Raw genomic sequence first — 24,660 nt, forward strand, 5'->3', positions numbered from 1 at the left:
AGCCTCTCTGTCCCCAGCATCAGCCTCTCTCCTCCCAGCATCAGCCTTTTCTGTCCCCAGCTGATGCCTTTTCGGTCCCCAGCATCAGCCTCTCTCCTCCCAGCATCAGCCTCTCTCCTCCCAGCATCAGCCTCTCTCCTCCCAGCCTACCCCAGCCTCAGCCTCCCCCAGGATCAGCCTCTCTTCTCTCAGCCTCCCCATCCCAGCCTTCCCCAGGATCAGCCTCTCTCCTCCCAGCCTCCTCCAGCACGCCGTGCTCCTCTGCCAACACTCACAGATCCGATCGCATACACTCACACACACTCACACACACCCGATCGCATACACTCACACACCCGATCGCATACACTCACACACACCCGATCGCATACACTCACGCACACACACATTGACGATATTGCACATACGCGCTCACACTCACAACATCCGGAGATACCACATGCTTCTGGCCATGTGATCCTCCGGCAGGTCCTGGAAGCTCACAGCACAATATCGCCGCCGAGAAGCAAGTGATATCCCAGGATGTTGTGAGTGTGTGGATGCGATGTGATGTGTGTGTGAGGTGTGTGTGAGAGTGAGTGTGATCTGATGTGTGTGTGCGTGCATGTGTGTGTGTGCTGTTATGTGTGTGCGTGTGTGTATTTTCCGCCGCTGCAGGACCTTGATGCGCTGGTAACTATGCTACCATGGTTACCAGCGCATCTCGTCCCCCGCTCGCACGGGAGCCCACACCAGCATACGCCGGCCAGCCCCAGCAATGCGAGGGCATGTGTCAGCTGGTTTGGCGGCGTACGCTGATGTGGGCTCCCAGGGGTACAGTACTCACCTGGTAGTCGTGGCTCCGAGACCGTGTCGGTTCGGGGAATGCGGGGGGGGGGGCGTGGCCGAGTTGCCAATGCCTGCAGGGTACCGGGGCGAGAGGCCAATCTGTGGGGGGGCGGAGCCTGGGCGAGCGGCCGGCCAATCCGTGTGGCGGCGCAGCCTGGGCGAGTGGCCAATCCGTGCGGGGGGGCGGGGCCATTGCGAGCCCAGCGGCCAATCAGCTTTGTGTCACCGTAAGGACACAATTTTGGAGCAAGACAGACAGACAGACAGACAGACAGACAGACAGAATAAGGCAATTATATATATAGATTTTTTTCACATAGGTTGAAAAAAAGACCAATAGGTCCATCTAATTCAATTTTCATCCGCAAATTAATATAATAATTTCAAGCACCAGCCCCTTTATTCCTTTATACAGCAACCAGTGTCCTCATATATCATGATATCATAATAATAATTTTATAATAATTTTATTCATTTATATAGCGCTATTAATTCCACAGCGCTTTATCAGCTGCTTTTTCCTCATTTTTCATGACAAACAACATTTTGGAATTCATCTATTCAATCTAATCTAAAGTTAATACAAATTGCAACTTTAAAAACCTGAAGCAACAACGTTTGTGAAAACTAAAATTTGTGTCAATCTGAAAACTTGCGGCTGTACAATGTATCAGACATGACTGCAGTAAACATTTCTACCACTAGGTGGAGCCATGGAGATCTGCACTGCATAGACTTGAGTGATAGTGCTTTGTGTGGAGTGATATCCACAGCAGCACCCCATGTGGTAAAGTTAGGGTGTTACAAGTAAAGTATGTTATTAGTATTAAAATGAAATATTACAAAAATCTAAAATATTTAATTTACTAAAAAAAAAAATGTAAAGCTATAAGTTAATACGTGAGATTTCGTATGAATTTTAATATTTTACTTCAATTTTAATTCAGTATTAATGGCAGCCTACCCATATCATCATATAGTAAAGGAGGAATATAGAATAATTTTCTGCAGCACAGAGTATTTCAGGAGAGGAGTCTGCACTGGTGCCACTGGCTGAACAGACTGCTCATTACTGGGACGAAATTTCTCATCCCGCGGGTATACACACTATATACTGTATATATACATATATAATACAATTCATTATCCAGGCGCAAAGCCGAAGGCTGGAAGCAGGAGTCACACGACGTCTGTACGCTCTGATGGTACAGCGCTACACAATATGCAGGTGATACCCGCAATAATGATAGGGAGAGGAGATTACACCGCAGGCTCGGGCAGTTGGGTGTTGAGTTGCTCTTAAAGCAGCAAGATATTAACTGGAGGAAGAATATAAATACCCGGAAGAGTGTAATTACACAGCTCAAGAGACAGTTAATGATAATGGCGACGCTGCTCTCCTGCAATTACAGCCTGCGGAGACGCAAGAAAATCTCCACCGATAACACGAGGCCAAGTAACCCGCAAAAGATGGAGAACTAACACTAACAGCATAAAGATAGAAGAATTTACTGGACTATAGGGGCACTATTATAGTAGTTATATTCTTGTACATAGGGGGCAGTATTATAGTAGTTATATTCTTGTACATAGGGGCAGTATTATAGTAGTTATATTCTTGTACATAAGGGCAGTATTATAGTAGTTATATTCTTGTACATAGGGGGCAGTATTATAGTAGTTATATTCTTGTATATAGGGGCAGTATTATAGTAGTTATATTCTTGTACATAGGGGGCAGTATTATAGTAGTTATATTCTTGTACATAGGAGCAGTATTATAGTAGTTATATTCTTGTACATAGGGGGCAGTATTATAGTAGTTATATTCTTGTACATAGGGGGCAGTATTATAGTAGTTATATTCTTGTACATAGGAGCAGTATTATAGTAGTTATATTCTTGTACATAGGGGGCAGTATTATAGTAGTTATATTCTTGTACATAGGGGGCAGTATTATAGTAGTTATATTCTTGTACATAGGAGCAGTATTATAGTAGTTATATTCTTGTACATAGGGGGCAGTATTATAGTAGTTATATTCTTGTACATAGGGGGCAGTATTATAGTAGTTATATTCTTGTACATAGGAGCAGTATTATAGTAGTTATATTCTTGTACATAGGGGGCAGTATTATAGTAGTTATATTCTTGTACATAGGAGCAGTATTATAGTAGTTATATTCTTGTATATAGGAGCAGTATTATAGTAGTTATATTCTTGTACATAGGGGCAGTATTATAGTAGTTATATTCTTGTATATAGGAGCAGTATTATAGTAGTTATATTCTTGTACATAGGGGCAGTATTATAGTAGTTATATTCTTGTACATAGAGGCAGTATTATAGTAGTTATATTCTTGTACATAGAGGCAGTATTATAGTAGTTATATTCTTGTACATAGGAGCAGTATTATAGTAGTTATATTCTTGTACATAGGAGCAGTATTATAGTAGTTATATTCTTGTACATAGGAGCAGTATTATAGTAGTTATATTCTTGTACATAGGAGCAGTATTATAGTAGTTATATTCTTATACATAGGAGGCAGTATTATAGTAGTTATATTCTTGTACATAGGGGCAGTATTATAGTAGTTATATTCTTGTACATAGGGGGCAGTATTATAGTAGTTATATTCTTGTACATAGGAGCAGTATTATAGTAGTTATATTACTGTACATAGGGGCAGTATTATAGTATTTATATTCTTGTACATAGGGGCAATATTATAGTAGTTATATTCTTGTACATAGGGGACAGTATTATAGTAGTTATATTCTTGTACATAGGGGGCAGTATTATAGTAGTTATATTCTTGTACATAGGGGCAGTATTATAGTAGTTATATTCTTGTACATAGGAGCAGTATTATAGTAGTTATATTCTTGTACATAGGGACAGTATTATAGTAGTTATATTCTGGTACATAGGGGCAGTATTATAGTAATTATATTCTTGTACATAGGAGCAGTATTATAGTAGTTATATTCTTGTACATAGGGGCAGTATTATAGTAGTTGTATTCTTGTACATAGGGAGCAGTATTATAGTAGTTATATTCTTGTACATAGGGGCAGTATTATAGTAGTTATGTTCTTGTACATAGGAGCAGTATTATAGTAGTTATATTCTGGTACATAGAGGCAGTATTATAGTAGTTATATTCTTGTATATAGGGGCAGTGTTATAGTAGTTATATTCTTGTATATAGGGGGAGTTTTATAGTATTTATATTCTTGTACATAGGGGCAATATTATAGTAGTTATATTCTTGTACATAGCAGCAGTATTATAGTAGTTATATTCTTGTACATAAGGGGCAGTATTATAGTGGTCATATTCTTGTACATAGGGGCAGTATTATAGTAGTTATATTCTTGTACATAGGGGCAGTATTATAGTAGTTATATTCTTGTACATAGGAGCAGTATTATAGTAGTTATATTCTTGTACATAGGGGCAGTATTATAGTAGTTATATTCTTGTACATAGGAGCAGTATTATAGTAGTTATATTCTTGTATATAGGGGCAGTATTATAGTAGTTATATTCTTGTACATAGGAGCAGTATTATTGTAGTTATATTCTGGTACATAGGGGCAGTATTATAGTAGTGATATTCTTGTACATAGGGGCAGTTTTATAGTAATTATATTCTTGTACATAGGAGCAGTATTATAGTAGTTATATTCTTGTACATAGGAGCAGTATTATGGTAGTTATATTCTTGTACATAGGGGCAGTATTATAGTAGTTATATTCTTGTACATAGGGGCAGTATTATAGTAATTATATTCTTGTACATAGGGGCAGTATTATAGTAGTTATATTCTTGTACATAGGGGCAGTATTATAGTAGTTATATTCTTGTACATAGGAGCAGTATTATAGTAGTTATATTCTTGTACATAGGGGCAGTATTATAGTAATATATTCTTGTACATAGGAGCAGTATTATAGTAGTTATATTCTTGTACATAGGGGCAGTATTATAGTAGTTATATTCTTGTACATAGGAGGCAGTATTATAGTAGTTATATTCTTGTACATAGGGGGCAGTATTATAGTAGTTATATTCCTGTACATAGTGGGCAGTATTATAGTAGTTATATTCTTGTACATAGGAGCAGTATTATAGTAGTTATATTCTTGTACATAGGGGGCAGTATTATAGTAGTTATATTCTTGTACATAGGAGCAGTATTATAGTAGTTATATTCTTGTACATAGGGGGCAGTATTATAGTAGTTATATTCTTGTACATAGAGGGCAGTATTATAGTAGTTATATTATTGTACATTGGGGCAGTGTTATAGTAGCTATATTCTTGTACATAGTGGGCAGTATTATAGTAGTTATATTCTTGTACATAGGGGCAGTATTATAGTAGTTATATTCCTGTACATAGTGGGCAGTATTATAGTAGTTATATTCTTGTACATAGGAGCAGTATTATAGTAGTTATATTCCTGTACATAGTGGGCAGTATTATAGTAGTTATATTCTTGTACATAGGAGCAGTATTATAGTAGTTATATTCTTGTACATAGGGGGCAGTATTATAGTAGTTATATTCTTGTACATAGGGGCAGTATTATAGTAGTTATATTCTTGTACATAGGAGCAGTATTATAGTAGTTATATTCTTGTACACAGGAGCAGTATTATAGTAGTTATATTCTTGTACATAGGAGCAGTATTATAGTAGTTATATTCTTGTACATAGCAGAAGTATTATAGTAGTTATATTCTTGTACATAGGGGGCAGTATTATAGCAGTTATATTCTTGTACATAGGGGCAGTATTATTAAAGTTATATAATTTTCCATTTGGGGGTAGTACTGTGATAATTAATAGGAATCTGTGTCTGCATTTATGCTGCCTTAGCCCCGAGCGGCATGAATTATAGACAATCTATACGACGTTAGGTATATTTTTGCTCTGTTTTCTTAGAGGAAATACTCTGCAGTGTGAAGATGTGACTGGGGTTATAGTGAGAGCCGGGTCTAGGCTGCTGCTGCTATAAGGGGCTGAAAGGTCTTCTTCAGCGGATTATAATGTAAGGGACCTGTCAATCACTCGGGGGCGTTGCACTTCTCTTCTCGCTCCTGATCGTCTCCTGCTGGGTCTTGGATCTTCAAACTATATTTTCTCTAAAAAAAGTTTGTCCTAATAATGTTGGAGCATCGACCTCAGGAGCCGCACAGCGGGGGGCGATGATGGTCTAAAATAAAAAAGGGCTTAGATGCTTTTTTAGTAGAAATAATACAATTATCCAACTGGGTAAAGATCTTTTCTCAATGTTTAGTTCAGTGGATCCACAATTGGGATGAGGGGAGAATGGTCCGCGCCTTTTGGGGTGGAGTGGATCATGCATTGCGGTTATACATCCGCTGTTACTGTTTCCCATCTCTCAGCTTCACTGCATGGAGATCTGTCTTTTTGAACTGTATCTAACTACAGTTGAAACCAGACATTTCCCTCCACTCTCTATACAGACACATCTGCAGGTTTTCCCTCCACTCTCTATACAGACACATCTGCAGGTTTTCCCTCCGCTCTCTATACAGACACATCTGCAGGTTTTCCCTCCGCTCTCTATACAGACACATCTGCAGGTTTTCCCTCCGCTCTCTATACAGACACATCTGCAGGTTTTTCCCTCCACTCTCTATACAGACACATCTGCAGGTTTTCCCTCCACTCTCTATACAGACACATCTGCAGGTTTTCCCTCCGCTCTCTATACAGACACATCTGCAGGTTTTCCCTCCACTCTCTATATAGACACATCTGCAAGTTTTCCCTCCGCTCTCTATACAGACGCATCTGCAGGTTTTTCCCTCCGCTCTCTGTACAGACACATCTGCAGGTTTTCCCTCCGCTCTCTATACAGACACATCTGCAAGTTTTCCCTCCGCTCTCTATACAGACACATCTGCAGGTTCTTCCCTCCGCTCTCTATACAGACACATCTGCAGGTTTTTCCCTCCGGTCTCTATACAGACACATCTGCAGGTTTTTCCCTCCGCTCTCTATACAGACACATCTGCAGGTTTTCCCTCCGCTCTCTATACAGACACATCTGCAGGTTCTTCCCTCCGCTCTCTATACAGACACATTTGCAGGTTTTTCCCTCTGGTCTCTATACAGACACATCTGCAGGTTTTTCCCTCCGGTCTCTATACAGACACATCTGCAGGTTTTTCCCTCTTCTCTCTATACAGACACATCTGCAGGTTTTCCCTCCGCTCTCTATACAGACACATCTGCAGGTTCTTCCCTCCGCTCTCTATACAGACACATTTGCAGGTTTTTCCCTCTGGTCTCTATACAGACACATCTGCAGGTTTTTCCCTCCGGTCTCTATACAGACACATCTGCAGTTTTTTCCCTCTTCTCTCTATACAGACACATCTGCAGGTTTTCCCTCTGCTCTCTATAAAGACATCTGCAGGTTTTTCCCACCGCTCTCTATACAGACACATCTGCAGGTTTTTCCCTCCTCTCTATAAAGACACATCTGCAGGTTTTCCCTCTGCTCTCTATAAAGACATCTGCAGGTTTTCCCACCGCTCTCTATACAGACACATCTGCAGGTTTTCCCTCCGCTCTCTATACAGACACATCTGCAGCTTTTCCCTCCACTCTCTATACAGACACATCTGCAGGTTTTCCCTCCGATCTCTATACAGACACATCTGCAGGTTTTTCCCTCCGCTCTGTATACAGACACATCTGCAGGTTTTTCCCTCCGCTCTGTATACAGACACATCTGCAGGTTTTTCCCTCTGCTCTCTATACAGACACATCTACAGGTTTTCCCCTCCGCTCTCTATACAGACACATCTGCAGATTTTTCCCTCCGCGCTCTATACAGACACATCTGCAGGTTTTCCCTTCACTCTCTATACAGACACATCTGCAGGTTTTCCCTCCGCTCTCTATAAAGACACATCTGCAGGTTTTCCCTCCGCTCTGTATACAGACACATCTGCAGGTTTTTCCCTCTGCTCTCTATACAGAGACATCTGCAGGTTTTTCCCTCTGCTCTCTATACAGACACATCTGCAGGTTTTCCCTCCGCTCTTTATAAAGACACATCTGCAGGTTTTCCCTCCGCTCTGTATACAGACACATCTGCAGGTTTTTCCCTCTGCTCTCTATACAGACACATCTGCAGGTTTTCCCCTCTGCTCTCTATACAGACACATCTGCAGGTTTTTCCCTCTGCTCTCTATACAGACACATCTGCAGGTTTTTCTCACTATCTGACATGAAATCAGAATACATTTTTCCTCTTTTAGGTCAATTAGGAATCAAAATTATTTCTATTTGCCAAATGCCAGAACAATGAGAGAGAGAATGTTTCCAGGCATTGTTATTCCTTTCTGCACAGTGAAGTTTCCTCCATGTCATTAGTATTTGGTGGCATTGCCCTTACACTGTGTGACTTGGGGGAAACATTTTGGATCCTTCCAGAAGCTTCTCACAATAGCTGGTGGCATTTGGGCCGATTCCTCCTGACAGATCTGGTGTAGCTGAGCCATGTTTGGAGGTCGCCGCTCGCTCCGGCCTTTTCAGCTTTGTCCTCCATTTTCAATAGGGCTGAGATCAGGGCTTTGTGATGGCCACTCCAAAACACTGACTTTGTTATCCTTAAGGCCCCCTTCACACGTCCGTGAAAAACACGCACGTGTGTTACGGGCCGTTTTTCGGGTCCGTATCCCGTTTTTGTGTCCGTTTTTATGGTCCGTGTGGCATCTGTGTGAATTGCGTATGCTAGCCGTGTTTGTGTGTAGAACGTCCGTGTGTGCGTGTGGAATTAACGTGTATGTGTACGTGGAATGTCCGTGTGGAATGTCCGTGTGTGTGATGCACAATGTCGTTTATAAATGTCGGCTGACAGCAGACAGAGTTGCGCGATGAGAATGAACTCAGGTGAACTTCACCCGACTTCATCCTCATACCGCGGCTCTGTCTGTGTCGAGTACTGATTAGCGGTCACCTGTGAAGGATTCACCGGTGACCGCTAATCCCCCGAGTGACTGAAGTTTCCCCCCTCTCTCATACTCACCGATCCCCGATCACCGGCGCGGCGCTGCACGGCATTCACACTGCTGCGGCGGGTTTTACTATTTTGAAAAAGCCGGCCGCTCATTAAACAATCTCGTATTCCCTGCTTTCCCCACCCACCGGCGCCTATGATTGGTTGCAGTGAGACACGCCCCCACGCTGAGTGACAGCTGTGTCACTGAACCCAATCACAGCAGCCGGTGGGCGTGTCTATACTGTGCAGTGAAATAAATAAATAAATAATTATTTTTATTTAATTAATTTTAATACCAGCCAGATAAAGCCATACGGCTGAAGGCTGGTATTCTCAGGATGGGGAGCTCCACGTTATGGGGAGCCCCCCAGCCTAACAATATCAGTCAGCAGCCGCCCAGAATTGCCGCATACATTAGATGCGACAGTTCTGGGACTGTACCCGGCTCTTCCCAATTTGCCCTGGTGCTTTGGCAAATCGGGGTAATAAGGAGTTAATGGCAGCCCATAGCTGCCAATAAGTCATAGATTAATCATGTCAGGCGTCTCCCCGAGATTCCTTTCATGATTAATCTGTAAGTGACAGTAAATAAACACACACACCAGAAAAAAATAATTTATTAGAAATAAAAAACACAAACATATACCCTGGTTCACCACTTTAATAAGCCCGAAAAAGCCCTCCATGTCCGGCGGAATCCAGGATGGTCCAGCGTCGCTTCCAGCTGTGCTGCATGGAGGTGACAGGAGCTGCAGCAGACACCGCCGCTCCTGTCACCTCCACGCAGCAAATGAAGAGTGCCGCGCGATCAGCTGAGCTGTCACTGGATCCAGTGTTGACAGCGGGTAACCTCAGTGACAGCTCAGCTGATTGCGCGGCTGTCTTCAGTTGCTGTGTGAAGCTGACAGGAGCGGCGGTGTATTCTGCAGCTCCTGTCACCTGCATGCAGCAGAGCTGGATGCGACCCTGGAGGTCCGTGGATTACGCCGGACATGGAGGGCTTTGTAGGGGTTAATAAATTGGTGATGAGGGACTTTGTTAGTTTTTTTTTTCTAATAAAGGATTTTTCAGTTGTGTGTGTTTATTTACTGTAACTTACAGATTAATCATGGAAGGAATCTGGGGAGACGCCTGACATGATTAATCTAGGATTTAGTGGCAGCTATGGGCTGCCAATAACTCCTTATTACCCCGATTTGCCAAAGCACCAGGGCAAAATCGGGAAGAGCCGGGTACAGTCCCAGGACTGTCGCATCTAATGTATGCGGCAATTCTGGGCGGCTGCTGACTGATATTGTTAGGCTGGGGGGCTCCCCATACCGTGGAGCTCCCCATCCTGAGAATACCAGCCTTCAGCCGTATGGCTTTATCTGGCTGGTATTAATATTGGGGGGGACCGCACGCCGTTTTTTTTTAATTATTTATTTATTTTACTGCACAGTATAGACACGCTCACCGGCTGCTGTGATTGGGTGCAGTGAGACACCTGTCACTCAGCATGGGGGCGTGTCTCACTGCAACCAATCATAGGCGCCGGTGGGCGGGTAAAGCAGGGACTACGAGATTGTTTAATGAGCGGCCGGCTTTTTCAAAATAGTAAAAGCCGCCGGAGCAGTGTGAACTCCGTGCAGCGCCGCGCCGGGGATCGGGGAACGGTGAGTATGAGAGAGGAGGGGAAAATGACCGACAGACTGTGAGAGAGGGACAGACAAGACAGCGAGAGACCGACAGAGAGACAGAGAGACCGACCGACGGACTCAGGGACATTGACCGACATACACAGAAATAGAAAGAATAGCCGACATCACTAGAAATAAAAACACCAAACGGACACGGACTATAGGTAGATGCATACGTGTTTACTAACGTGTGTGCACATACCCATAGACTTTCATTGTGTCCACGTGTGCGTGCTCCGTGCAGATAACGGACATGCATCCGTGCAAAACGCACACACATACGGATCACGGACACGCACACACGGACATAATGAAATAACGGACGTGTGACCACAATCATAGATTAACATTGGTGCATGTTTGTCCGTGTCTCCGGTATATACGGAACCGGACCAAACACGCACGTGTATCACAGACGTGTGAAGGGGGCCTAAGCCACTTTGTAACCAGTTTGGCAGCAGCTTCAGGTCATTGTCTATTTGGAAGACCCATTTCTGCCTAAGCTTTAAGTTCCTGGCTGATGTCTTGAGATAGCAGAAGGAAAAACCTGCAAATGAGTCTGTATAGAAAGCAGAGGGAAAAACCTGCAGATGTGTCTTTATAGAGAGCGAAGGGAAAAACCTGCAGATGTGTCTTTATATAGTGCGGAGGGAAAACCTGCAGATGTGTCTTTATAGAGAACAGAGGGAAAAACCTGCAGATGTGTCTGTATAGAGAGTGGAGGGAAAAACCTGCAGATGTGTCTTTATAGAGAGTGGAGGGAAACTAAAGAGTGCTTTACACGCTGCCTCCGCCCCCGTCGTTCGTGCGACATTTGGTGATCGCTCCCGTAGCGAACATTATTGCTACAGCAGCGTCACACGCACATACGTCACTGCGGCGTCACTAAGCGGCTGCCCAATAGCAGAGGAGGGGCGGAGATGACCGGGATGTAACATCCTGCCCACCTCCTTCCTTCCGCATAGCCGGCGGACGCAGGTAAGGAGACATTCGTCCTTCCTACGGTGTCACACATAGTTATATGTGCTGCCGCAGAAACGACAAACAACATCGTACCTGTGGCAACAGCGATATTCTGAAAAGGAACGACGTGTCAACGATCAACGTTTTTGAACGATTTTGCGATCGTTGATCGTCGCTCCTTGGTGTCACACACTGCGATGTTGCTACCGGCGCCGGACGTGCGTCACTAACGACGTGACCCCGATGATATATCGTTAGCGATGTCGCAGCGTGTAAAGCACCCTTAGGGTTTGAACTGTATATGTTTTGCCACCATGATGCACTGAGCGCCTGTGCTTGGTTTGTACAGTCATTCTGTCATGTTCGGGTGCTCAATACTGGTAAGGAGCAATCGGATGATTGGATGTGCTCGACTCTAGTACCCGAGTATCATGGAAGTCATTGGGGGAAGATTTTCCAGGAAAATGTTTAGTTCCCCACAGGGCTGTGGAGTCGGAGCTCATTTTGGTGGAGTCGGAGTCGGTATAAAATGCACCGACTCCGACTCCTAAAATATATAATAAATTGGGGACAGTAGTGCAATGCAGAATGTGCTGAATATTTTACTAAATAATAACATTTAGTATAATGCTTATATTTAAGTGAGAAATGTATTGTACAATGTGAACATCAGACATTTAATAATTTTTATGATACAATAATCAAGATATTTAGATAGAACATAAAATATATTTATTGGATACAACTTTAGAACACAAAAAACTAATAAATTGCAAATATGTAATACAATATTTAATATATATATATATATATATATATATATACACACACACAAGATATATATGTAATATATATAGATATATATGTAATCTACTGTGTATGTGTATTACATATTTACAATTTATTACACTTTTTTGTGTTCTAAAGTTGTATCCAATAACTATATTTTATGTTCTATCCAAATATCTTGATTATTGTATCATAAAAATTATTAAATGTCTGATGTTCACATACACATGTTCATGTATTACAATAAATTTTTCACCTAACTATATGTAGGATTCGGAGTCGAAGGTTTGGTTTACCTCCACAGCCCTGACTGTCATTATACTCGGGTAGATTTGCCAGATTTTATTGATGTCTTTCAGTCTGATTTGATTAATATTTCTATTACTACTATTACTAGTCTGTGTTATGAGATGATCTACACATTTCTACCATATTTCATATATTAAAACTGTGAAGATCTCTGCTTGCTGTCTGTGAATAGGAGACTTCTCGCAATCTGCAGTTTCATCCTGCCCTGCACAGCCACATTCATCCGCCGCATCCATGTATCTCTTGCCTTATATCTGGATACAATGTATCAGTGACTCCAACATTCTGCGCTCCTGAGAACTCTGCAGACCGGATGCCATTGGAGCAGATCCTCGGTGGAGATCAAACATTCCAGATCCAGTTCATTATTGCCCCTTTTTTTCCTCTTTAAATCTTTTATAAATTTGCTCCTTTTTTTTTAGTCTATTTTATTTGTTCGCTTTGTTGTTGTTTTTTTCTATTCATCATTATGGATTTTATTTTCCAAGTATTTCTGGCTGTTTTATTGATTGTGACTGTTTAAATCGCCCCCGCTCTCCCCCTGGAGTAATTTTATGTGTCCAATTTTTAATTTTGTGGAAAAATTGCTACATTTTAGTGGAACATGCAACGTTTTTTTTTTCTCTAAAAAGGGGCAAAAAGGACAAAAATAAGGAACTTTTTTTTTTTAATTTTTGTGCAAAATTCACAAGCTACGTGGATTATTATAGACAATGTGGTGCAAAGAATATCGACAAATGCCAGACGATAAAGAAGAACATTTGCCAAAGATGAATCCAAATATTTAGGAAAAGTGCAGACGAGAAGGACCAGCTCCAGATTCTCAACTCACAGGATGACACATCCATGGTCACATGCCCAGCGCTGATACTCCGGTCTCCTGCGGACCCTGAGGGCCATTGTAGGGGCCAGTTAATGAATGCAACCCTGTTGTGTCCGGGGTCCCTTTAGTACGGTCACGCACCTGTATCTGTTGGTCTCCGGCACTCTCCACATCTGAACGCCTCTCAGGGTCCCCGTCCCTACAATCACACTGAAGTTTTCATAGGCTTCATCACAAAGCTTCTGACTGGGTCCATGGGGCCCGCTGGCACCGCACGTGGTGAAGAACCAGTATCCTACGAGATAATGGACAGAAATAGAATGATTGCCTGCAGCAGAACGCACAGAGCAAAGCGCTGCAGCCTGTCTACATTATGGGGGATGGGAGGGGACATTATGTGGTGGAATTTAGCAGGAAAATGTTTTCTTTTTTATTTTTTAGGTTCGGTAACTTTTTGGGGCCATATCTTATATCAAATACATCACCTCTATAGAAAGCAATTCATCAACCCAAGAGGATCTCCAAAATTAATCCAACAATGACGACATCTACAAGGAGTTTGTATGTTCTCCCTGTATCTGTGTGTCTTCCCTCTGTGGGTCCCAATGGGGGCAGTGATGGTAAAGTCTGTAAAGCGCTGTGGAATATTAGGGTGCTATGTAAGCAAAATAAATAGAAAGGTGAATAATTAAAGGGATCTGATAAATAAAGCATGATCTAATTCAATACTAAATCATGGACCCATCAGATTACACCCATTGTAAGAGCCAAGTGTAAGGAAAGCACCATGGATCATCAGAGCTGAGGAGGTAGCCAATATAGCAGAGCCAAGTGTTCGCATAGCACCATAGAACATTAGAGCTGAGGAGGTAGCCAATATAGCAGAGTCAAGTGTGCGGACAGCACCATGGAACATTAGAGCTGAGGAGGTAGCCATTATAGCAGAGCCAAGTGTGCGGACAGCACCATGGAACATCAGAGCTGAGGAGGTAGCCAATATAGAAGAGCCGAGTAAGTGGACAGCACCATGGAACATCAGAGCTGAGGAGGTAGCCAATATAGCAGAGCCAACTGTGCGGACAGCACCATGGAACATCAGCGCTGAGGAGGTAGCCAATATAGAAGAGCCGAGTAAGTGGACAGCACCATGGAACATCAGAGCTGAGGAGGTAGCCAATATAGCAGAGCCAACTGTACGGACAGAACCATGGAACATCAGAGCTGAGGAGGTAGCCATTATAGCAGAGCCAAGTGTGCGGACAGCACCATGGAACATCAGAGCTGAGGAGGTAGCCAATATAGAAGAGCCGAGTAAGTGGACAGCACCATGGAACATCAGAGCTGAGGAGGTAGCCAATATAGCAGAGCCAAGTGTGCAGACAGCACCATGGAACATTAGAGCTGAGGAGGTAGCCATTATAGCAGAGCCAAGTGTGCGGACAGCACCATGGAACATCAGAGCTGAGGAGGTAGCCAATATAGCAGAGCCAACTGTGCGGTCAGCACCATGGAACATCAGAGCTGAGGAGGTAGCCATTAAAGCAGAGTCAAGTGTGCGGACAGCACCATGGAACATCAGAGCTGAGGAGGTAGCCAATATAGAAGAGCCGAGTAAGTGGACAGCACCATGGAACATCAGAGATGAGGAGGTAGCCAATATAGCAGAGCCAAGTGTGCGGACAGCACCATGGAACATCAGAGCTGAGGAGGTAGCCAATATAGAAGAGCCAAGTGTGTGGACAGCACCATGGAACATCAGAGATGAGGAGGTAGCCAATATAGAAGAGCCGAGTAAGTGGACAGCACCATGGAACATCAGAGCTGAGGAGGTAGCCAATATAGCAGAGCCAACTGTGCGGACAGCACCATGGAACATCAGAGCTGAGGAGGTAGCCATTATAGCAGAGCCAAGTGTGCGGACAGCACCATGGAACATCAGAGCTGAGGAGGTAGCCAATATAGAAGAGCCGAGTAAGTGGACAGCACCATGGAACATCAGAGCTGAGGAGGTAGCCAATATAGCAGAGCCGAGTGTGCTAACAGCACCATGGAACATCAGAGCTGAGGAGGTAGCCAATAAAGAAGAGCCGAGTGTGTGGACAGCACCATGGAGCATCAGAGCTGAGGAGGTAGCCAATATAGCAGAGCCAAGTGTGCGGACAGCACCATGGAACATCATTGCTGAGGAGGTAGCCAATATAGCAGAGCCGAGTGTGCTAACAGCACCATGGAACATCAGAGCTGAGGAGGTAGCCAATATAGCAGAGCCAAGTGTGCGGACAGCACCATGGAACATCAGAGCTGAGGAGGTAGCCAATATAGCAGAGCCAAGTGTGCGGACAGCACCATGGAACATCAGAGATGAGGAGGTAGCCAATATAGAAGAGCCAAGTGTGCGGACAGCACCATGGAACATCAGAGATGAGGAGGTAGCCAATATAGCAGAGCCAAGTGTGCGGAAGGCACCATGGAACATCAGAGCTGAGGAGGTAGCCAATATAGCAGAGCCAAGTGTGCAGACAGCACCATGGAACATCAGAGCTGAGGAGGTAGCCAATATAGCAGAGCCAAGTGTGCGGACATTAATTGGGAACAGTTTTGTTTGTCTTCTGACTTTTTAATAGACCTCAGACAATAAGGAAAATTTACGAGATTTCCTTCTGTTTACCCCTTTTCCCCAATCAATGGATCATCCTTTCTATATTCAGCACGATTATGGCGGTATTATTGTCCTAGGCCGGGGCACGGATGTAGCGTGACTCCTCCGCACATTCATCCATCACTGCTTCTGATTGTAGTAAATATATGGAGATTAGTGCGATGCACAGACGCAGTCCGGTAATTGTCATTGTGTGCGGTTATTGCGCTCTCTGGGCCACAGACCGCTGTATAATAAATGTTTAATGCATCAGATACACCGCTAGGAGGGGGATGCGGTGTCCTGCCGGGAGTCGCGTCTTCAGACCGCTGCGCCACTCCCGTCATGTTGTATTGTCGGAGAATGAAAAAAATAATTCTTTAAAATATTCTAAGCTTCATTATAACATTCGGTGATTACAATTTTTTCTATTTTGCGCTTTCGTCCCCTTCTTCTAGGAGAAATAACTTTATTTTTCCATCGACATATGAGGGCTTGCTGTTTTGCGGGATGAGATTCAGTTTGGAATAGCGCCACACAATGTACTGGAAAATGTGGAAAAAAAAGCTGCAGTGAAATTTGGGAAAAACGGCAATTCTTTGTGGTTTTAGGTTTTATTTTTTCAGCACCCACCGTGAAATAAAAAAAAAAACAAGACGCACGTGTAACTGTTATGTATTGCAGAGGTGGTGTAAACCTGGATGTCTGCTCTGGTACCTGTAGTGCCACGAGTCTTATTAGGGCGTTCCATGGACAGGTTTACAGATAGCTGGAGAAGCGGCAGATCTGGCTATCCACATGGGTGCGTCCCATATGTTATAATCGTGTCTGTTTGTTTGGCACATGGTCAATGTGCGGAGGCTGTGATGCCTCTGGAAGGAATCCTCAGAGAGAGGGAGGATTAGTTGGTCCTGACTGGGACAGTGTGTAGAGGTGATCATACCTTTGGAAGGAATCCTTTAAGAGAAAAGAGGGTCTGCTTCTTCTGACCGGGGTCAGTGAGTGGAGACTGCTACATCTCCATTGGAATACTTCTTTGGAGAAGTGGTAACCGAACCTCAGAGGTTGTGTTGCCTCTAGAAGGAATCCTCCGAGAGAAGAGAGGGTTTGCTTCTTCTGACCGGGGTCAGTGAGTGGAGACTGCTACATCTCCATTGGAATACTTCTGTGGAGAATTGGTATCTAAACCTCAGAGGTTGTGTTGCCTCTGGAAGGAATCCTCCGAGAGAAGAGAGAGTTCGCTTCATCTGATCGGGGTCAGAGAGTGGAGAGTGCTACATCTCCATTGCAATACTTTTCTGGAGCAGTGGTATCTGAACTTTAGAGGTTGTGATGCCTCTGGAAGGAATCCTCTGAGAGAAGTGAGGGTTCGCTTTTTCTGGCTGGGGTCAGTGAGTGGTGGCTGGGATACCTCCACTGAGTTACTTCTAGGGTGAAGTGATAGCCGAACCTGAGTGGGCGTACTTCCCATGAAACGGACTGAAAACTATGTGTATGTTCCTTTAAGTTGGGAGAGGCTTGTGTTATGCTACCAGGAGTGCAGTATGTGTGCGGTTAAAATAAACCTGCTGGACTTTTTAAATGAAAGTGTCCTGTCGTTACCTTGAGAACCAAGCACTGAGTAACTGTCATGTGTGTTGACAGGTGACCCTGTGGTGTCCAGCAGCAGAAGGTCGCAGTGTTTGGCTGCTCAAACTGCTCCTTGCTATTCCATTCTTTCCTCTGTGGTGTGAATGGCGTTGTGTGTGTCTTCTCCGTTAGGGTTTACTCTTTCCCCTTTAGGACCCTGCGGAGATCTTTTCCTTTCAGCTGCTAATCATTATCCCTCACCCACTGTGTTTTTATATACCTGCATTTCCACTTGGTCTGTTGCTGGTGATAGAGTTAAGTTTCTATGCGGTCCTGATTGTAAGAAGTTGGCTTGTAATCATCTGGAGAAATGTATGTTGCTGTTCCTCACCTTAAGTCTTCTTGGAGATAAGCTGTTTGTTTGCTTTTCCCTGTGTGTTTTCCCTGTGTGATCTTTAGAGCTTGGTGGGGTTGACTAGTGCTCATCCCACCCGTTCATTACCTAGGGCCCAGTTCAGGGTCAGTCAGGGACAGGTATCCGGCTCGGCGTATAAGTGTGGACCCTATCTAGGGACATCAGGAGAGCCAGCAGACGATTGGGTCAGGGGTCACCTTCTCCCCCTTCCGTAGAGGCAGGGTTTCCCTTTTCCCTCCCATTCGCTTCATATTTCCCTATACATAGCATGGATTGACAATGAAGAGAAGTCATTACTTGCCAAAATACTGCAGTCTGGATATAGTCATGGGGTTCAGAAATAGGGTCACCATCTATCAGATATTGATGCTAAGCTTAGGAAGTAAATATTCCAGGCTCAATCTACCCTATAAACAGACAAAACCTCTTTTTGAGAGGAGACCCCCTGTATTTTGTACCTGTTTTGGCTGACTGCGGGGTAGTGATATAGTCCTCCTCTTGGTGCTGGGATCCATTTTCGCTCTTTTTCTGGCTGCTGCTCTCCATTAGAAGGTTGCTGGAAAGGTAGGACACCGTCTGTGCTGCCATCTCACCGTTACCTGGAGGAGGGTCATAAGAAAAGCAGATGAATGGTGTCACAGGGTCCTTCTCCGATATCACACAATCAACAGAGCGAGAGATGATTGAACAATCCAAAGAACATTTATTCCATGCAAAATCAGACGGTCCATCAAATAATCCACCACAAAGAGGGTAAAGTAGTCCAGTAATGGGATAAATGTCCCGGGGATCAGTCAAAATCCTCCAGCAGTCCTTTTCCAGGGAAATCGGGGTTTCTCAATAACTCTCTGGGGTGCTGCCTGTATCTGCAGCTTCACCCCCAGAGGATCAATCTTCCTGCTTCTCCCTTGAAGTTATCAGACAGACTGAATAATCTCCCAGGAAAACAAAGAGTTTGGGTGGATTCCAGGCCCCCTCCCTCACACCTAGGGACAGAAGCACTGCAGGGGGTTATAACCCTGCAGACAGGACAAATAATACATAGAATGGACAGAGCACCACGCCTAAAATACGAACCTACACAAAATGATACAGAACCTAAAATATCACACCATCACAAATGGGATCATGTTCTTGGCATGACAAGAGTGACCATAGAGAACAATGGTCATAACCAGTCGCCCCATCCTCACCCGGCCTGGACCATGTCTGTACTTACTGGTTAGATAACAGCCAAGGCTCAGCGAAATATTGTCAAACGCAATGATGGAGTCCGATTCTCTGGACCAAGATGCGTGGATCTCCAGCCAAAATCTGCATGATGGAAAATATATACCATTTATACCATGTTACCCTGTAATCATAGGACGGTATATATAACTGAATACACCATATAGTGTGAACACCCAACTAATGTCAGGTAGATTAGTAGTTACCCGGCTTTCCCGGTAAGAATTTACCTTTCCAGTACACCGTGAAGAGAGAGCGCCAAACGCTGCCAAATTCCAAGACCCTCCCCATTGGCAAAGTGCCACAGTGTCCGTGTCTTGACTCTACCGGTTCTGTTATCGTGAAGACGCACAGATACATCCCCCAGAAGGAAGCCGTCAAGAAGAAAGGACAGTCTGAGCTAAAGCCACAAAAAGGGGGATTCATGGGGAGAAAAATAAGTTAATTCCTTCAATCTTGGTCATTACCTAATGATTATAAATTTGTACATAGGAGGCAGTATTATAGTAGTTATATTCTTGTATATAGGGGGCAGTATTATAGTAGTTATATTCTTGTACATAGGGGCAGTATTATAGTAGTTATATTCTTGTACATAGGGGGCAGTATTATAGTAGTTATATTCTTGTACATAGGAGGCAGTATTATAGTAGTTATATTCTTGTACATAGGGGGCAGTATTATAGTAGTTATATTCTTGTACATAGGGACAGTATTATAGTAGTTATATTCTTGTACATAGGGACAGTATTATAGTAGTTATATTCTTGTACATAGGAGCAGTATTATAGTAGTTATATTCTTGTACATAGGGGGCAGTATTATAGTAGTTATATTCTTGTACATAGGGAGCAGTATTATAGTAGTTATATTCTTGTACATAGGGGGCAGTATTATAGTAGTTATATTCTTGTACATAGGGGGCAGTATTATAGTAGTTATATTCTTGTACATAGAGGCAGTATTATAGTAGTTACATTCTTGTACATAGGGGGCAGTATTATAGTAGTTATATTCTTGTACATAGGGACAGTATTATAGCAGTTATATTCTTGTACATAGGGGGCAGTATTATAGTAGTTATATTCTTCTACATAGGGGGCAGTATTATAGTAGTTATATTCTTGTACATAGGAGCAGTATTATAATAGTTATATTCTTGTACATAGGGGCAGTATTATAGTAGTTATATTCTTGTACATAGGAGCAGTATTATACTAGTTATATTCGTGTACATAGGGGCAGTATTATAGTAGTTATATTCTTGTACATAGGCACAGTATTATAGTAGTTATATTCTTGTACATAGGGGTAGTATTATAGTAGTTATATTCTTGTACATAGGAGCAGTATTATAGTAGTTATATTCTTGTACATAGGGGGCAATTTTTATTATAAAAACAAACAAATACAATTGTAAAAACACAAAATTGCCCAAACAACAAAATACAAATCACTGCATTCTGCAGTCACATATACAAAAGCACTAATCACATTACATACATGAATGAAAAAGTCCACCCTTGGCGGAGAGAGAAGAAAAAAAAAACAAACATCATATCTCCTAACTGAATCTCACATTCCTCCATAATGTTGCATTCCTCTGACTCCTTCCAATTTCTATGGCTTTTATCCACCGAAGCTCTGATATAACTTGTACATAGGGGCAGTATTATAGTAGTTATATTCTTGTACATAGGGGGCAGTATTATAGTAGTTATATTCTTGTACATAGGAGCAGTATTATACTAGTTATATTCGTGTACATAGGGGCAGTATTATAGTAGTTATATTCTTGTACATAGGCGCAGTATTATAGTAGTTATATTCTTGTACATAGGGGGCAGTATTATAGTAGTTATATTCTTGTACATAGGGGCAGTATTATAGTAGTTATTTTCTTGTACATAGGGGCAGTATTATAGTAGTTACATTCTTGTACATAGGAGCAGTATTATAGTAGTTATATTCTTGTACATAGGGGGCAGTATTATAGTAGTTATATTCTTGTACATAGAGGCAGTATTATAGTAGTTACATTCTTGTACATAGGAGCAGTATTATAGTAGTTATATTCTTGTACATAGGGGCAGTATTATAGTAGTTATATTCTTGTACATAGGGGGCAGTATTATAGTAGTTATATTCTTGTACATAGGAGCAGTATTATACTAGTTATATTCGTGTACATAGGGGCAGTATTATAGTAGTTATATTCTTGTACATAGGGGGCAGTATTATAGTAGTTATATTCTTGTACACAGGGGGCAGTATTATAGTAGTTATATTCTTGTACATAGGGGGCAGTATTATAGTAGTTATATTCTTGTACATAGTGGCAGTATTATAGTAGTTACATTCTTGTACATAGGAGCAGTATTATAGTAGTTATATTCTTGTACATAGGGGCAGTATTATAGTAGTTATATTCTTGTACATAGAGGCAGTATTATAGTAGTTACATTCTTGTACATAGGGGGCAGTATTATAGTAGTTATATTCTTGTACATAGTGGCAGTATTATAGTAGTTACATTCTTGTACATAGGAGCAGTATTATAGTAGTTATATTCTTGTACATGGGGGCAGTATTATAGTTATATTCTTGTACATAGGGGGCAGTATTATAGTAGTTATATTCTTGTACATAGGAGCAGTATTATAGTAGTTATATTCTTGTACATAGGAGCAGTATTATAGTAGTTATATTCTTGTACATAGGGGGCAATTTTTATTATAAAAACAAACAAATACAATTGTAAAAACACAAAATTGCCCAAACAACAAAATACAAATCACTGCATTCTGCAGTCACATATACAAAAGCACTAAATAATCACATTACATACATGAATGAAAAAGTCCACCCTTGGCGGAGAGAGAAGAAAAAAAAAAACCAAACATCATATCTCCTAACTGAACCTCACATTCCTCCATAATGTTGCATTCCTCTGACTCCTTCCAATTTCTATGGCTTTTATCTACCGAAGCTCTGATATAACTTGTACATAGGGGCAGTATTATAGTAGTTATATTCTTGTACATAGGGGGCAGTATTATAGTAGTTATATTCTTGTACATAGGGGCAGTATTATAGTAGTTATATTCTTGTACATAGGGGCAGTATTATAGTAGTTATATTCTTGTACATAGGGGCAGTATTATAGTAGTTATATTCTTGTACATAGGAGCAGTATTATAGTAGTTATATTCTTGTACATAGGGGGCAGTATTATAGTAGTTATATTCTTGTACATAGGGGCAGTATTATAGTAGTTATATTCTTGTACATAGGGGCAGTATTATAGTAGTTATATTCTTGTACATAGGAGCAGTATTATAGTAGTTATATTCTTGTACATAGGGGGCAGTATTATAGTAGTTATATTCTTGTACATAGGGGGCAGTATTATAGTAGTTATATTCTTGTACATAGGGGCAGTATTATAGGAGTTATATTCTTGTACATAGGGGCAGTATTATAGTAGTTATATTCTTGTACATAGGGGGCAGTAGTATAGTAGTTATATTCTTGTACATAGGGGCAGTATTATAGTAGTTACATTCTTGTACATAGGAGCAGTATTATAGTAGTTACATTCTTGTACATAGGAGCAGTATTATAGTAGTTATATTCTTGTACATAGGGGCAGTATTATAGTTATATTCTTGTACATAGGGGGCAGTATTATAGTAGTTATATTCTTGTACATAGGAGCAGTATTATAGTAGTTATTTTCTTGTACATAGGGGCAGTATTATAGTAGTTACATTCTTGTACATAGGAGCAGTATTATAGTAGTTATATTCTTGTACATAGGGGGCAGTATTATAGTAGTTATATTCTTGTACATAGAGGCATTATTATAGTAGTTACATTCTTGTACATAGGGGGCAGTATTATAGTAGTTATATTCTTGTACATAGGGGCAGTATTATAGTAGTTACATTCTTGTACATAGGAGCAGTATTATAGTAGTTATATTCTTGTACATAGGAGCAGTATTATAGTAGTTATATTCTTGTACATAGGAGCAGTATTATAGTAGTTATATTCTTGTACATAGGGGGAAATTTTTATTATAAAAACAAACAAATACAATTGTAAAAACACAAAATTGCCCAAACAACAAAATACAAATCACTGCATTCTGCAGTCACATATACAAAAGCACTAAATAATCACATTACATACATGAATGAAAAAGTCCACCCTTGGCGGAGAGAGAAGAAAAAAAAAACCAAACATCATATCTCCTAACTGAACCTCACATTCCTCCATAATGTTGCATTCCTCTGACTCCTTCCAATTTCTATGGCTTTTATCTACCGAAGCTCTGATATAACTTGTACATAAGGGCAGTATTATAGTAGTTATATTCTTGTACATAGGGGGCAGTATTATAGTAGTTATATTCTTGTACATAGGGGCAGTATTATAGGAGTTATATTCTTGTACATAGGGGCAGTATTATAGTAGTTATATTCTTGTACATAGGGGGCAGTAGTATAGTAGTTATATTCTTGTACATAGGGGCAGTATTATAGTAGTTACATTCTTGTACATAGGAGCAGTATTATAGTAGTTATATTATTGTACATAGGAGCAGTATTATAGTAGTTATATTCTTGTACATAGGGGGCAGTATTATAGTAGTTATAGTCTTGTACATAGGGGCAGTATTATAGTAGTTATAGTCTTGTACATAGTGGCAATATTATAGTAGTTATATTCTTGTACATAGGGGCAGTATTATAGTAGTTATAGTCTTGTACATAGTGGCAATATTATAGCAGTTATAGTCTTGTACATAGGGGCAGTATTATAGTAGTTATAGTCTTGTACATAGTGGCAATATTATAGTAGTTATATTCTTGTACATAGGGGCAGTATTATAGTAGTTATAGTCTTGTACATAGTGGCAATATTATAGTAGTTATATTCTTGTACATAGAGGCAGTATTATAGTAGTTATATTCTTGTACATAGGGGCAGTATTATAGCAGTTATATTCTTGTACATAGGGGGCAGTATTATAGTAATTATATTCATGTACATAGGGGGCAGTAGTATAGTAGTTATATTCTTGTAGATAGGGGCAGTATTATAGTAGTTACATTCTTGTACATAGGAGCAGTATTATAGTAGTTATATTATTGTACATAGGGGCAGTATTATAGTAGTTATATTCTTGTACATAGGGGGCAGTAGTATAGTAGTTATATTCTTGTACATAGGGGCAGTATTATAGTAGTTACATTCTTGTACATAGGAGCAGTATTATAGTAGTTATATTATTGTACATAGGAGCAGTATTATAGTAGTTATATTCTTGTACATAGGGGGCAGTATTATAGTAG

The 24,660-nt window shown here is 41.4% G+C and overlaps 1 protein-coding gene across 2 annotated transcripts in view; it reads right to left on the reverse strand.

The window, feature by feature from the left end:
* ALK (ALK receptor tyrosine kinase) overlaps window positions 1-24,660 on the reverse strand; it is a 946,570-nt gene that overhangs the window by 115,774 nt on the left and 806,136 nt on the right. For both annotated transcript variants that reach the window (XM_075339043.1, XM_075339042.1), the window contains exons 9-12: window positions 19,531-19,700; window positions 19,290-19,384; window positions 18,529-18,669; window positions 13,590-13,743 (exon numbers count right to left, since the gene is read on the reverse strand). In XM_075339043.1, coding sequence (XP_075195158.1) covers window positions 13,590-13,743; window positions 18,529-18,669; window positions 19,290-19,384; window positions 19,531-19,700 — 560 coding nt within the window. The remainder of the gene's footprint in view (window positions 1-13,589; window positions 13,744-18,528; window positions 18,670-19,289; window positions 19,385-19,530; window positions 19,701-24,660) is intronic.

This window comes from Anomaloglossus baeobatrachus, chromosome 3 (assembly GCF_048569485.1).
Source record: "Anomaloglossus baeobatrachus isolate aAnoBae1 chromosome 3, aAnoBae1.hap1, whole genome shotgun sequence".
Classification (NCBI taxonomy): domain Eukaryota; kingdom Metazoa; phylum Chordata; class Amphibia; order Anura; family Aromobatidae; genus Anomaloglossus; species Anomaloglossus baeobatrachus.